The sequence below is a fragment of the Sarcophilus harrisii genome, chromosome 6 (assembly GCF_902635505.1).
Source record: "Sarcophilus harrisii chromosome 6, mSarHar1.11, whole genome shotgun sequence".
Taxonomy (NCBI): Eukaryota; Metazoa; Chordata; class Mammalia; order Dasyuromorphia; family Dasyuridae; genus Sarcophilus; species Sarcophilus harrisii.
Window position 1 is genome coordinate 154,057,516 of NC_045431.1, and position 14,434 is coordinate 154,071,949.

A 14,434-nucleotide genomic window follows, 5' to 3' on the forward strand; every position below is an offset into this window, starting at 1 on the left:
AAGGCAGTTCACTGTTGACAGTTCTTTTCACTCTTCTCCCAATATCAGAACATATGATTGCATCAAGCTGGCTCCAGGCTCGAGTGCTGACATTTTCTAGCGCAAAGAATGCCCACATCACTCGAACATTTGAAAAGTGTTAATGAGCAGATCAAAAGGACTGTTGCCTGAAGCAACTTTTTTTTTAAAAGAAATCGGCACTCCTCCAAACTGAAATCTTCATTTTTTCAGCTAAGTAGATGAGATGTGATTCTCCCTGATGATGATAACAACAAAAAAAAAAAAATTGGAGAAGAATCAAACTCTACATATGGTTTATAAAGTGGTGGAAGTATTTTCCAGAATCTTCAATGCAACACTGAAGTATGCTAAGTAGAAAAAAAATACTGGCAGTGTTGCAATATTATGCCTTTTAAAATCTCCAAATTCTCATAAATTATAGTACATATGAATACATGTATTTTAGAATTACCGGTGTCCTTATATTACTCTGTAATATAACAGTAACATTCTTACTGATTTTTTCTTTTAATTATTCCTCAGAGTTTAGTACTGAAATTTCACTTTCTTCTGAATCAGTTTTTTTGATCTCTATGTTTTACAGATAATGAAAGTAAGGTCAAAGAGGTTAATCATGTGACTTGAGTTTTGGATCAGCAGAGCCAGAAACATTAGAATTGGGATTCAGATCAGGTCCTTCAATTCTGAGTCAGGCTTATCCAATGGAAAGCTAACTCTGATGAGAGCATCCTTCTTTTTCTACTTTCCCAGTGCCTTGTGATACTGAATCCCAAACTCCTGAAGAACAAACAAGCCTCCTTCAAACCCTACTACTCTTCTTTCATCTTAATTCATCTTAAACTTCTCTTTCTTCACTGTCCCAGTTTGTATCTGTTCATTCCTTCCACTGTGCTTTCTGGAATTATTTACTTTTAAGCCTCTTTCTGTCATGCTCTTTCTATCTTCTGGCCCTCATAAGACTTTAATCCACAGAAATGAGACTATATCCCTGACTATTTTTTCCACTCTAATTCATTATTTTCAGAGAGGGAATCAGTATATTTCTGTTTCCCCTCTTTCAGACAAATACTTTTTCTGCCATCACTAAGCAGCCCTTCCTCCCTTTGTGATTCATTCTGTCCAAATTTATCACCCAAACTCACATTCTTATGACTCTTATCTACTGGCCACAACCAGAAAATTCTTCTTCCTCTATCAGTGAATGCAGTGCCTGGCTCAAAGACTTTTTGCTCCTCCTATCATCCGTGTAGAAGACTTCAGCATCCATGTTAATGTTCTGCCAAGTACCTTCAGCTCTCAATTCCTCAGTATTCTCAACTCCAATGAACAATTTTTTTTGTTCCAATTCAGAATCCCAGACAAAAGGTCTTCCTTTTGATCTCACCCCAACCAGAGTTGGTAGTCTACTCCCACAATCCAGAATTCTGAAAGTGTTGTGTCCAATTGCAACTTTTACTGAGACTAAGGCTAGAAAGGGAAAAAAATAGGAACAGGACTTATGAAGAGCTTTGGAAACTGAATAGATAATAAAAAGGTTTATCCTTTTAGTATTCCCAGCTTCTTCCTCTCCTTTTATCCTCTTCCAGCTAAATGTCTTCCTCCCTAGGGAGTCAAAAGATAGGAAAATTTTTAACCTCCAAGAATTTAGGAAGATTGTAGGAGATATTAAGGCAGTAAATTAATGAATTATAATAAAGTTATAGTCAAATGAGGTCAACTCAAATTTTTTGGCATTTTCAGAGTTCTACCATTTTCAATAGGTTAGGAAAATTTGCTTTTCCACCTGAGCTAATTACAGTACCACAATGGGGATTTCCCTTTGTCTTCGTTTAGATGGATTAAATGGGGCATCCTACACATAAGACCCCATTATAATAAATCCCCTCTACAGCAATACTTCAGTGAGAGCCAACAAAAAAGGGTAACTTTAAAAAAAGAGATAGGTTTGTTGAAGTGGGTTGGATTTTGGTTCTTCCCTATGACCTTTCCTCCTCCCTCCCACTTACTTTAGATACATAAGTAGCCTACCTTAATTTTTGGATATCCCTTCATATTATGTGCCTGGAAAGATTAACTGATGAAATTTGAGCAGGAGATTGAGGCAGCTGACAACTCAAAATGGTACTAAAGTAGTAATGGGAGGATACTTGGTGCCTATCATGTTAGATGAGCATAGAGTGATAATAATACTTTCTGAAAGGAACTTTGATTGTGGCTTTCTAAAGGTCTCATAGTCCAGGATATAATGGTATATCCTATAGTATAGTAAAGTGTAGTATAGTATAGAAAAGAATAGACCCTGCTTGATCCTCAGTTTTGTAGCTAAAACTAGGCCCCATCTTCTGGAGGAATTGTCTAGCCTTGCCTCCTATCAGTTCCTAGCTTCCTGGATATTCATCTAGTTATCTTCTGCTACAGGTGAGGATGAGGTTCCTTGAGCTACTCCCTGATGTTGTTGGCCTATGGTCCTGACCTTTTAGTCTTTATCAAATAGGGGAGAGATCTCCAGAAAGAGTACTGTGCTCTCTGAGCAAAATAGAATTGAATTAGCCCAAAAGAAACTTGAGATGCATGAAGTTGAAGTTAGAGAATCCAACTCAAATGCTCATAGGAAATACTGTGGTAGAGCCTTCTGAGCACAGTATAACTTGACTCTAACATAATGATATCATTTTGGTCCTCTTTGAAAATGAAATATAACAATCAACTATTATTAAGGACAATATTAGTCACTGTTCTTAATGCTAGAGAAACAACAGAAAGTAAAAGGCAATTCCTGTTTTCAGGGATCTCACAGTCTAATGGGGGAGACTTCATGCAAATAACTATGTGCAAGCAGCTACATGTGTGATAAATTAGAGATAATAGCAGAGAATGCATTCAAATTACAGGAAAATCAGGAAGAGCTTCCTTTAAAAGTTAAGATTTTTATCTGAAGTTTGAAAGAAGTCAAAGAAAGGAGGAAAAAATGAGAAGAGAAAGCATTCTGGGTATGAGGAATAGTCGGAGAAAATGTTGAGAGTCCAGAAATAGAGTGGTTTTTTAGAAAAACATCAAGGAGATTAGCATGATTAAATGAAAGAGTGTGTGTGTGTATGTGTGTGTGTTGGGGAGGGGAGGCAAAGCATAAAAAGACTAGAAAAATGTAAGATTTTAAAAGAAGATTAAAAGCAAGGAAAAATTAAAGTTAATTATAGAGGCTGGGTAAATGGTGCCATTGGCAGGTATCTGGAGGAGAACTTTTGCAATAAAAAATAATGAAGTTATTTTTGAACATATTTATTACTTTGATGTAAAAACATGATATCCAAATTGGAATGGCTACAAAGTAGATGTATAAGCAATGAAGTAAAAGGGTAGAGGTCAGCACTAAAGGTACAGATTGATAAATGGATTATTACTTCATTTGTAAAGTAAATGTGACAACAGTTTGCAAGACTGAATCCATTTCCATTTTTGCTGCAATAATCTTACGCATTTTTGTCTTTCACCCAATTTAAAAGTTTTTTCTAGTCTTTTCATGACTTGTGTTTCTGAGGAAACTGAGTGAACAGTCTCATGAAATCTTGTTTTATAAAATTTGAAAGAATCTTGACAGGCCTGTACATTGAACTGAACTAGTAAGATGAGACTTAATGGTAATGGAGTAAAAATAAGTCCAAGTCTTACACTTAGGTTAAAAAAAATGCTTCTCATAAGCACAAGATAGGAGAAACATGACTAGACAGGAATTCATTTGAAAAAACACCTGGAGATATTAGTGGACTGAAAAGCAAACATGATGAATCAGTGGAATATGGTATCCAAAAGTGAATACAATCTAAGTAACTATAAGAGAGACATCGCTTTTGGAAAGGAAAAACACGATAGTCCTGATGTACTCGGTATAGACCATATCTAGAATATTATTTTTTGTCCTGGGAAATGCAGTTTGTGAAGTGAGGTTTCAAACTAGAAAATATTCCGGAATGGGGAAGAATTTTGAGTCATCAATATACAGATCTAGGGGTGATGAATCTGGGAGAAAGAAGATTGGGAGGGGGGGGAAAGGAGAAGGAAACATTTTGTGTGGTACCTACTATGTGCCAGGCACTATGCTAAGCACTTCACAAGTATTATCTCATTTGATCCTCACAACAGCTCTGGGAAGTCAATGCTACTATCCTCTCCATCTGACAGCCGAAAAAGCTAAGACAAGAAGCAGTTAAGTGAATTGCCCTGGCTTGTCCTGCCTAGCTTGAAAGTGTCTGAGACTGAATTTGAACTGAAGGCTTCTTAACTCCATGTCTGATGCTCTTTTCACTGAACCACAGCATGATAGCTATAGTATGAGTATTTGTTCAGGGATTATTAGATTGTTTTTGTCTGACTAGACAATAACCTTAAAAAGAAATGGAAGTAGTAAAGAGTCAAATCTGTCCAGGAAAAACAGCATCAACACCCTGTGCCCAAACCCTTACCAGGCAGGGGTCCTCAAATTATGGCCCGCAGGTCAGATGCGGCAGCTGAGGACGATTATCCCCTCATCCAAGGCTATGAAGTTTCTTTATTTAAAGGCCCACAAAACAAAGTTTTTGTTTTTACTATAGTCCGGCCCTCCAACAGTCTTAGGGACAGTGAACTGGCTCCCTATTTAAAAAGTTTGAGGACCCCTGCTTATATATAAAACACATTATATGTTTTACAAATATATATTTACATATATATATATATATATATATATACAGAAAATATAATAATAAAGGATTCAAAATCTTATATATAGATTGTCATTAAGCTAAACCTCTATCTACTGAGTTCTACATAAGTTCATTTGTTTATATTCTTTGTTGTTTTTTTTTTATTTGTAGTATTTAAGGGAAAAGAAAATGTTAGCAGTTCAGATAAATCAAAACTATTGCTCTCAATACATTCTTCTATTGAATTCACAGAAACATGAAAAACTCAAAACTCCTGTAATTAAAAAATAATAATAACCTGTGATATAAAGCAATCTATGTAATACTCATTTAAGGAGATAAAATTTAAATTCTAAGTCCCAAAATATTAGGACTTGGTAAAGTAGATTGAATAAATAGCTAGGGAAGGGCATAAGAATTCCTAAAGCTACTTCACACTTGTCACTGGATAAGGAATTTTCCAGCATTTTAGCATTGAAGTTGTAGGAAAAGACAGCCCAGTTTAGGCTTTAGGCTGTGTTTCTGCTTTCTTTTGACAATTAGCTACATATGATTTCATGAATGGAGATGAATAGCAAACTATATTCAATTAATTATTTAAAAAGGGCTACTAGCTTTTTTAATACTTGTCCCAAAGAGTCATTGTCAACAAGTTGATTTTGATTGATGGTAAAAGCCAAAGGAAAATAGAGTGTTGACTTCTACATGATCTTAGTGATCAATAGCCAAGGGAGCTGACATCTGTAATTATCATTAATGAACAAACATAGATGAGTCATAACAGAAGGCTTTTACCGGCAAAATCTGCAGTTAGATCTGAGCATTTATGCTTATATTACCATTTTACTTAAGCTTTCTATCTGATGTTCTTATCACAGGTTATCAAAGATCCTCCTCCACCACCACCACCGCCACCCAAAGAGGTATGGAGTTAATGGTTATTTTATATGATTTTATGCCATTGATTAATTTATACAATTGTATATATTATGCCTGGTATTCATATACATTATACTCCAATTTTGTTTTGATAACTCAATTATATTTATCTCAGTGCCCTAGGCAACTCTCATGATTGTAAGTTGCAGAAGCTATGCATTAGTAGTGGGATTTTGCTCATTCAGTTGTTCTCTTAACTAATAAAATGTCAGCACAGATCTACTCTGATTCTGACATAAATACACACACATACACACATAAATGCATACTTCATGTATGTGTATAAGTATATATGTATGTGTAAAATATGTATATATATATATATATATTCATACACACATATTTACCTGTTAGATGTTCATATCATATTGGACTGAATGTGTGAATAAACTTTTGTAAAACTTTATTATAGGTAATTAAATAATTATTTTTCTTTAATATGTATGTACTTAGGAAGAAGAAGAACCACTACCTAACAAAAAATGGCCAACAGTAGATGCTTCCTATTATGGAGGTCGAGGAGTTGGAGGAATTAAAAGAATGGAGGTTTGTACTATTTAAAACACACACATAAACACACACTCACACACAAATAAAACATAGGTAACCTGTAACATGTTTGTGGGGAAAAAATATTTGAAAACTATCCTTCTAATTTACTTTTGTCTTTGGTATCACTGTATTAGTTTTATTCTTTATGAAGGAATTAATTTTATTATTAGAAGAAGAGCATTGCTAATCAAGGACCAAAACAGAACAAAATTTCTTCAGGAGAAATGACCCTATGGTATCAGGACTCTTCTGCTCTGACGAAGGGGATTCTTTGGAAAAAGGGACATTGATAAGATATTGAAGGATCCTATAACTGTAATGGTGCTCAAAGAGAGAAATGGGGATGCAAATATTCTTCCCCATTTAAGTATGAGACAAGGTCATATTTATTTTAAGAAAATTCAAGGCATGGGACTTTTCTGTTATGAGTGTTATTAAATAAAATATGTAGAGATAGCTAGTATAGTGTATCAGTTAACAAACATCCTCAAGTACTTATGTCCCAGGTACTATTATGTGCTGAAATTTACTATGGTTAAAACAAGTTATAAGTTTTCCTCCAACACTTACCCTTCCAAACTTCAACATGTCAAAGAAACCATTATTCTTCTAGTCTCCTTTGTTGATAAGCTAAGAATTATCCTTACCTCTTTACTCTCTTTTATGCCACCTATTCATTTGATTGCCAAATCTTGCTCTGCATATATTCAAAAAGTCTATTACATCAGACCCCCAACTCAATCATAAGTTTAATGTAGACCCTCCTTACTTCTCAGACAATATCAACCAACTACAAATTGGTTTTCCTTCTTTTCTTTTACTCTATTATCACAGTGATCTTCTTTAAGTACATATCTCTTCTTGTTATTTAGTAAATTCCAGTAAAGTCCTAAGATAAAATACAATTTTATATCTTTTCAATTTAAAGGGATTCACAAATTTTGGCTGCAACTTTATTTTTTTAACTTTATTATGTATTATTATTTCTTTTTTTTCCCCCTAAAGCAATTAGGGTTAAGTGACTTGCCCAGGGTCACACAGCCAGGAAGCATTAAGTGTCTGAGGCCAGATTTGAACTCAGGTCCTCCTGACTTCAGGGCTGGTGCTCTATCCCCTGAGCCACCTAGCTACCTACCCACTTTCCACTATTACTATTTCTTTATGCACTCTATACTACAGGTTGACTGGTCTCACAGTGTTCTTTAAATATTTCCTTATTCCATCTTCCCTTTGTCTTCCTTAAATTGGACATCCTCCATGTCTAGAAAGCTTTCCTTCTTTGTCTCTGCATTATAGAATCCCTTTCATCCTTCAAGAGACAGTTAAACAACCTGTTTGTACTTGAAAGTTTTCCTGAGTCCCCAATGACTATTACCCTCTCTTTAACTAACTAGTCCAACTTGTATTTAATAACCATGAATCTGTACAACATATATAAATATACACAGGCACACACACACTCTTAGAAATATGTATCTCAAAAAAAAAGAAAAAAAAGAAATATACATCTCTCTCTATTGATAGAATATGAAAATGGGAATTATTTAATTCGTTGTATTTTTATCTCCACCACCTAGTACCAGTGTCTGGCACATATAAGACTTTTATTAGATTCTTGTTGACCAAATTGTTAGAGATTAGGGAAAAAAAGTGAAATTGTTCTCTAGGCCATTCTCAGAGTTAGGAAGTTATACTTCTGAAATATACTATCTGTGTTGCCTTAGAATCTTAGAGTCTAGAGTTGCCTAGAGTCACAGCCTTTTAGTCCCTCTGTTAATTTTCTAAAACTGATAGATAAATTACTGATCTAATTTGGTGGAGGGAATTTTTACACCTGGGGTTCCCATAGTGATAAAATCATTCATCTAAACAAAAACAGATATGCTGACTTTATTATAAGTGAATCAATTCAAGGAACTTGAAAAAGATAAAGTAGAACTATATAGATTTCTCAGTTTGATGTGAGATAGAATATCACAAGGAAAATATTTAATCCAGTAGCACTCAGTAGGCAATCATCCCTGTGCACTTATTAATATTTCATATATAGGCAGATAATTATCTTCTCTTGAATTTGGGGGAGTTTCTAATTTTTTTCTTTTAATTTTTGTGTAGGCAAATGCATTTAAAAATTCCTAAATACAATTATTGATCCTACACAATAACCATTTTTGGTTATTAATCATTTTATGACTTTCCTTCCTTCTAAGAGCAGCATAGTAAAATTTGGAGCTGGAGGGGATCTTAGAGAATTCAATATATCCTGACAATCAGCTAGACCAGCTTTATACTTAGCACAGTGCCAGGAACATATTAAGTGATTAATAAATGTTTATTTTCCTTCTTTCTTTCTCTCATTTTTACTCATAAAAGCATTTTGTCACATTGCCACCTGCTACACGGTGTTAGTCGTGAAATCATTTGGGTCTTTAACCACATCAAGATTCTTATAAATGTAAAATTCAAGTTCCCCAGAGAATTCCTCTTTAAAAATATTTTAAAATGTTCTTTAAAATAGGACAAATTTGAAGTAAATGTAACTTGTACAATGATTAATTACCATCAATGATGATTTTACTTCAAAAGCTCAAACAGTAATTTGTTACTTTATCTAACAAAACATCACTGTGAAATAATGAACAAAGCAGTGTGTTGGTTAATAGTATACAATAATATTTTTCACAGACCTGTTATTTTATGATATAGAGCCTTTAGTCAGCAAATCAGTAGTCACCAAGTATTTATTAAGGTTTTACTCTATGCCAAACCACCAACAATGCCAAGATGCCACTGCATCTCTAACCATTGCCAATCTTTTAATTTTTGTCCTGCCAGTGGACTTCAGTGATTCAGAGAGTGAAGAAAATGATGACTTTGTGCAATTCTGCCTCACTTAAATCCAAATCATGCAAAAGTCAAGACATCGTTTTAATATTCTCTTAGAAAATGAAGAACAAACAAAAACAGTACTCCAGACACTGATAATTTAAAGAAAGTCAGAAAGTGACTAGCCTTCAGGGAGATCACAATTAGAGGGAGATACAATGCAAATGACTGTTATATTAATACAGTAAGGGTAGAGTGGAGATAATATCAGAAGGAAGGCACCAGCATTGAGGGGGACCAAGAAAGATCTCTGACAAAGGATAAGATTTGAGTTGAGTCTTAAAAAAGCCCAAGGAAGTCAGGAGATAAAAGTGAGATAGAAGAGCATTCCATTTATGGAAAACATCAAACAAGGCAAAAGGTTGAAAGATGGTTTCATATGCAAGGAATGGAGTAAGTAGACTGGTATCAATGGATCATACAAGGTTCGAGAAGCAAAGTTTGAGAAGTCTGTAAAAGAAAAAAGGGGTCAGTTTGTAAAGGGTTTTAAATATCAAGCAGTTGGAGGTAATCGGGAGGGAGGTCCTAGAGTTTATTGAAAAGGGGATACTGTAGACAGATCAATACTTTTGGAAGTCCTTTGGGCAGCAGGGATTTCAGAATCACTGGGATAGGAATATTATGAAGGAACAAGAATATGCTAACCACTGAGAAATGAATCAAGGAAAAGTATCTGTGATTGAAGAGAAGTCTGTTAAAGTAGATGTGTGATTAAATTGTTCAGAGGACTTCTCTAAATTTGATTTCATAGCAGATGGTGATATTGTGGCCTGCAAGGACCAGAGGCCTCCTTCATAATAGATAGGAGAAACAGTGAAAGGTATGACCTGACAAAGTTCATTCAGGAGACAGTAATGAATGGATGGTAAGTTTGATGTGGGGATAGTCTTGGAAAAATTTCTAGCACAATGTTTTACACAACTTAGAAAATAAATGGTTATTGAGTGAATGATTGAAAGACTTCATCATCCTTTTAACCAAATGCATATCTGTGTATCTTCATTGACCAAATAGTCTACAAGACTGATTCCTCATTGCCACTAACTTTTAGGATATAAAAAGTTGGTGCTAAACTTGCTTCACCAAATACTTATTTTACATCTAATGATATGAAGGTAGTTGTGTAGAATGAGAACACCAAAGAACTTCCTGAACTATTTGGGGAACTAGATTACTTCTTAATATTGCTTTTATTGTGGTATACCACAATATTTACTAGATGAAGAAATGTTTAGTATTTCATAGATCTAGAGTTGGAAGGGACCTCAGAAGTCATTTCTTTCTACCTTTTTATGGCCAGAGATATTAAAAGTCTTCCCTAAGGTTTACACAGAGGGTTAAGGAAAGAGCCTCTTGCTCCCAACCAAGGCTTTTGCCACTATACTACTATTCTACCTTTCTAAAATAAAAGAATTCACTACTATCTTTGATTGAGAATGATGAGATTTACGTTGCAGACTCAATTCTACACTAGCTAAGTGACCTTCAGCAAATCACTTAATCCTTTCCTTTCTGTATAAAATGTGTATCCATTGATGGGTTTTAATAATCTTTGGTGGAAGGACCCATTAATATCACAGAGACATGAAAGAGAATAACCATTTATTTTCTAAGTTGTGTAAAACATTATGCCATAAATTTTTCCAAGCCCCTATAGACTACCCCCACACCAAATAAATAAATAAGAAAAAGATTTTAAAGGTCAAAAATTTTGTGGCTCTTTGTTAGAAGGGAGCTTTCTTTTAGTTCTCCAAGGATTTTAAAACACACAAATCTATAGCAGAAGGCTTCTGAAAATTTAATAGAACTCTTGGGAAAACAAAATTCCCCTCTGTGGAAATGGAAGAGATTCTACATTATTAACTTTTTACTTCTGAGAAAGCAGTTCATTGATCCCTAATTTGCCAAAAGAAATACAGAAAAGCCCCAAGATTTCCATGTCACAATTTTGGATTCCATAAGGAACATTTCATTATTAGGAGATTTTTTTAAAAAAAAGTATTTATTCTACCTATGTAACTATGATATCCACTTCCATGGATATAGAACAATATCAACTGGTAATGGATCTTTGGGGTTGGAGGAAAAGGGCTCATCGATCTTTTTATTTATTACTTCAGTCCTTTATTGTAGTATTTTTAACATATAAATAATTTAATGTTATCATATCTTTTTCGTGAGTCATCATGTAGAATGTGAGATAGCAATCCTAAGTAAATGGACCCAAATAAGTCCTTTGAAATTATAAGTATGAGGTTTTCAAGTTATGTCTCCAGATTTATATTGGACTAAAAGGAAGCAGATGAGTGTTTGTTTTCATCTGATGTTCTATTAGCGAACAGATCACTCCAAAGTTCAGAAAGTCCCACAGTGGAACCTTGAGAATCCCACTGGTAGGCTACCTTGGCTTTATTACAGTCTTTTTCAACTTTTTTCACTTGTGACCCCTTTTTTCCCAAGACATTGTTATGTGATTCCGGATTTATAGGTATATAAAATAAATATACAAATCAAGTACAAATTTGTTGGTAATCATAATTTTGTAATTTTCACATTCAGCTATGTGACCCCGTATAGGTCCATTTTAAGTTTAAGAAGTTTTAAGAAGCATTGCTTTACTGCACCAGGCTTTAGTAACGACTATTCCAAGTGCTTTAAAAATATTTCTGACTTGGTACCTCCTCTTGCTCCTCTCTGTATTAGTACTCATCAGTTTCCACCAATTCACTTTTCATTCTAAGCTGATAATTCTCAGATCCACTTTTCTCTCTGCTGACCTCCAGTCTCACATCTCCAGCTATCTGTTGAATACTGCAAACTTGATAATCCCAGAGACATCTTAATTTCAATATGTTCAAAAATAAATGTGACGTTAGGAACAGATGCAGACTTGAATATGACAAGTGTTTTCTACTTGCCTCCCTCATTAGGTACACAATATTCTGTGAAGAATTTTGCAAACTACTAGGGTTTCCTTAATCTCCCTTCCTGTGAAAGAACTATCTTTTACCTCCCTTTATTTAGTATTCACTGCAGAAATTCCTTGGGAACTTTGAGAATTTCTTTGTCCTTACTCTTAATAATTAGTATACAGAAAGTTGAAAGTGCTCTGACAGGTGAGGATGCCTAAGTGGTTATAATGGTCCTTCTGTTTTTAGTTACTCCTCAATCTCCCACCCTTTTCCCACTGAAAGTGGTGGTTCTCTATTGTGATAATAGGCTAGTTAATGATTTCCAATAGCTGCATATATTATCCAAGTTGAGCAGAGGGGTTAGATCTTGGGGGCTTTAGGCTTAGAGTGACTGAATTTGGAATTGTTTTCACACACTTTTACCAACTCCCTCATAGCATGTCAATCAATATTCTTATCATTCCCTTGTTTTAGTAACTTAAATTTTACCATGTCATCTGCTTGAGCCTCTTTGGTTGTGGCACCATAGTAACCATAGCAAAAATTTCCTTCTGGAAGGTAGAATCAATTATTCCCATGCTGGTTAATCATAGATTACAAGGCATTGTAGAAAGAGGTTGTGAAGGATTCTGCCCAGTATACCAAGGTATACTTGGAACCAGATATACAGAACTTCTCATCTTAGGACAAAGGATAGTTTTCATGTTTGGTCTTTTATTGATTTAATTTGACTTGCAAAAATAAATATTTTATCTCTTTAATTTTCCAAAGTTGATGGAGCTCTACTGCAGGCAAAAAATCATTGTTTTCATTTGTACATGATTTTACTCACCACGAGTAAAGTTTTTTCTAATAGGGTATCACTTAAATTTCTCCTGCCTCCTCCTAAGATTTCTAGTAATGAAATTCCATGTGTCTTTTATCCCTTCCTGTACAGTTATAATAGGTGAACATTGAGACTATTTTTAACTGGGTAAAATTGCCTATTCTCATCTTCATTCACACTTCATTATCTTCTCTTATTCCTCTTCTTTCAATAGTCCATAACATGTTTTCCAGCAAAATTTCTGAATTAGAGGCTGTACTTCATGTCCACATACTTGTACTTCTTGACTTCTTGGTCTCTACTCCCATTTTCATCACCTTTTCACTTTCTTTTTATCTCTATTACACTTTAGGTTGTACATTATATCTCCCATTAAATTCTAAGCTTCTTGAGAGGAGGATCTAAAGGGATTTAATATTTCCCCCAATTTTTTTGCTTGCAGTAGAAATAGAAATGGAAGTAGAGAAACAAACATCAAAAAGCAAAATTCTCCTTCTTATAACTATTAGTTCAAATCTGGAAAATAAATCACTTGGAAAAATAGTTTAAATTAAATCAAATCAATAAAAACAATATCAAGACATAAGCATTACTTATGAATTGAAGAACAAAATATAATAAGGAACTCCACAAGCTGAGGTTATGGACTTTCATCTAGTACTGGCTTCTCCCCAATAATTTCTTTATAACCCTTCTTTTTGGCAAGCATCTCACTGCTATTATAATGCCAATTTGCAGGAAAGCAGGATGTAAGAGTACTAGGATGTTATTAACAGCTGCTAAAATAACTCAACAGCAATAGATGACTTTATGTTTTATCTTCCATCAAACCACAGGGGGAAAAGTGTTTCTTTTCTTCTAACTTTGAAATTACTTCATTTTCATTTATTTAATTTCCCTTCCACTCTCTACAAGCTGTAATGAAAATCAAGTAAAATTGGAGAACCTCAAATATCAAACTTCTTGTTTCTCTCTATAACCAAAGAATCAAACATGCCAAATTTGCTATTTTAGAGACCCTTATTCTTTTATTTTCTATTTCATCTGTTAATCATTTTTGAACAATCTTATCTCATTCTTATTTCTAAGTTATCGCTTGGAAGGTTTTGAATGCAATAGCATTGAAAACACTGAAAAAGGTGTGTGTGTGTGTGTGTGTAGACAAATGTATACATATATAGGATGTGGAAATTTTTTCCTTTGAGATGACCATTAAACTTGTAGTTGCTGATAAGATCACAAAGTGAGATAGCATGGGGGAAAAGAGCAGAGGGCAAGAGAATGAGCTGGATATGTAATGTCATAGACATAACCAATTTACTTGGACAGACTTCAAGAGATAGTGGAGGATAGAATGATCTCGTGCGATAATGTATACAGAGCCATGAAGAGTTGTATACAACTGAACAATTGGACAACAACAACTTTGCTAAGTTATGGGGATCCAAAGATAAATTAAAAAACAGCCCTTTACCTCAAAGAACTTAGATTCCTTGAGGAAGAGACAGCATGTTTATAAATGGACACTTAAAATCTACGTACAAGGTAAATGGAAATTAACCATAGTTAGAAAAGGCCTTTTGTAAAAGATGGTATTTCAATTGAGTTTTGAAAGAAAG

At 34.3% G+C, this 14,434-nt stretch overlaps 1 protein-coding gene across 1 annotated transcript in view; it reads left to right on the top strand.

Annotated features, from left to right (window-relative positions):
* Nucleotides 1-14,434, top strand: part of ANTXR2 (ANTXR cell adhesion molecule 2) — a 196,246-nt gene that overhangs the window by 104,794 nt on the left and 77,018 nt on the right. Inside the window, exons 13-14 of the mRNA XM_012552052.3 lie at nucleotides 5,579-5,623; nucleotides 6,093-6,185. Coding sequence (XP_012407506.1) covers nucleotides 5,579-5,623; nucleotides 6,093-6,185 — 138 coding nt within the window. The remainder of the gene's footprint in view (nucleotides 1-5,578; nucleotides 5,624-6,092; nucleotides 6,186-14,434) is intronic.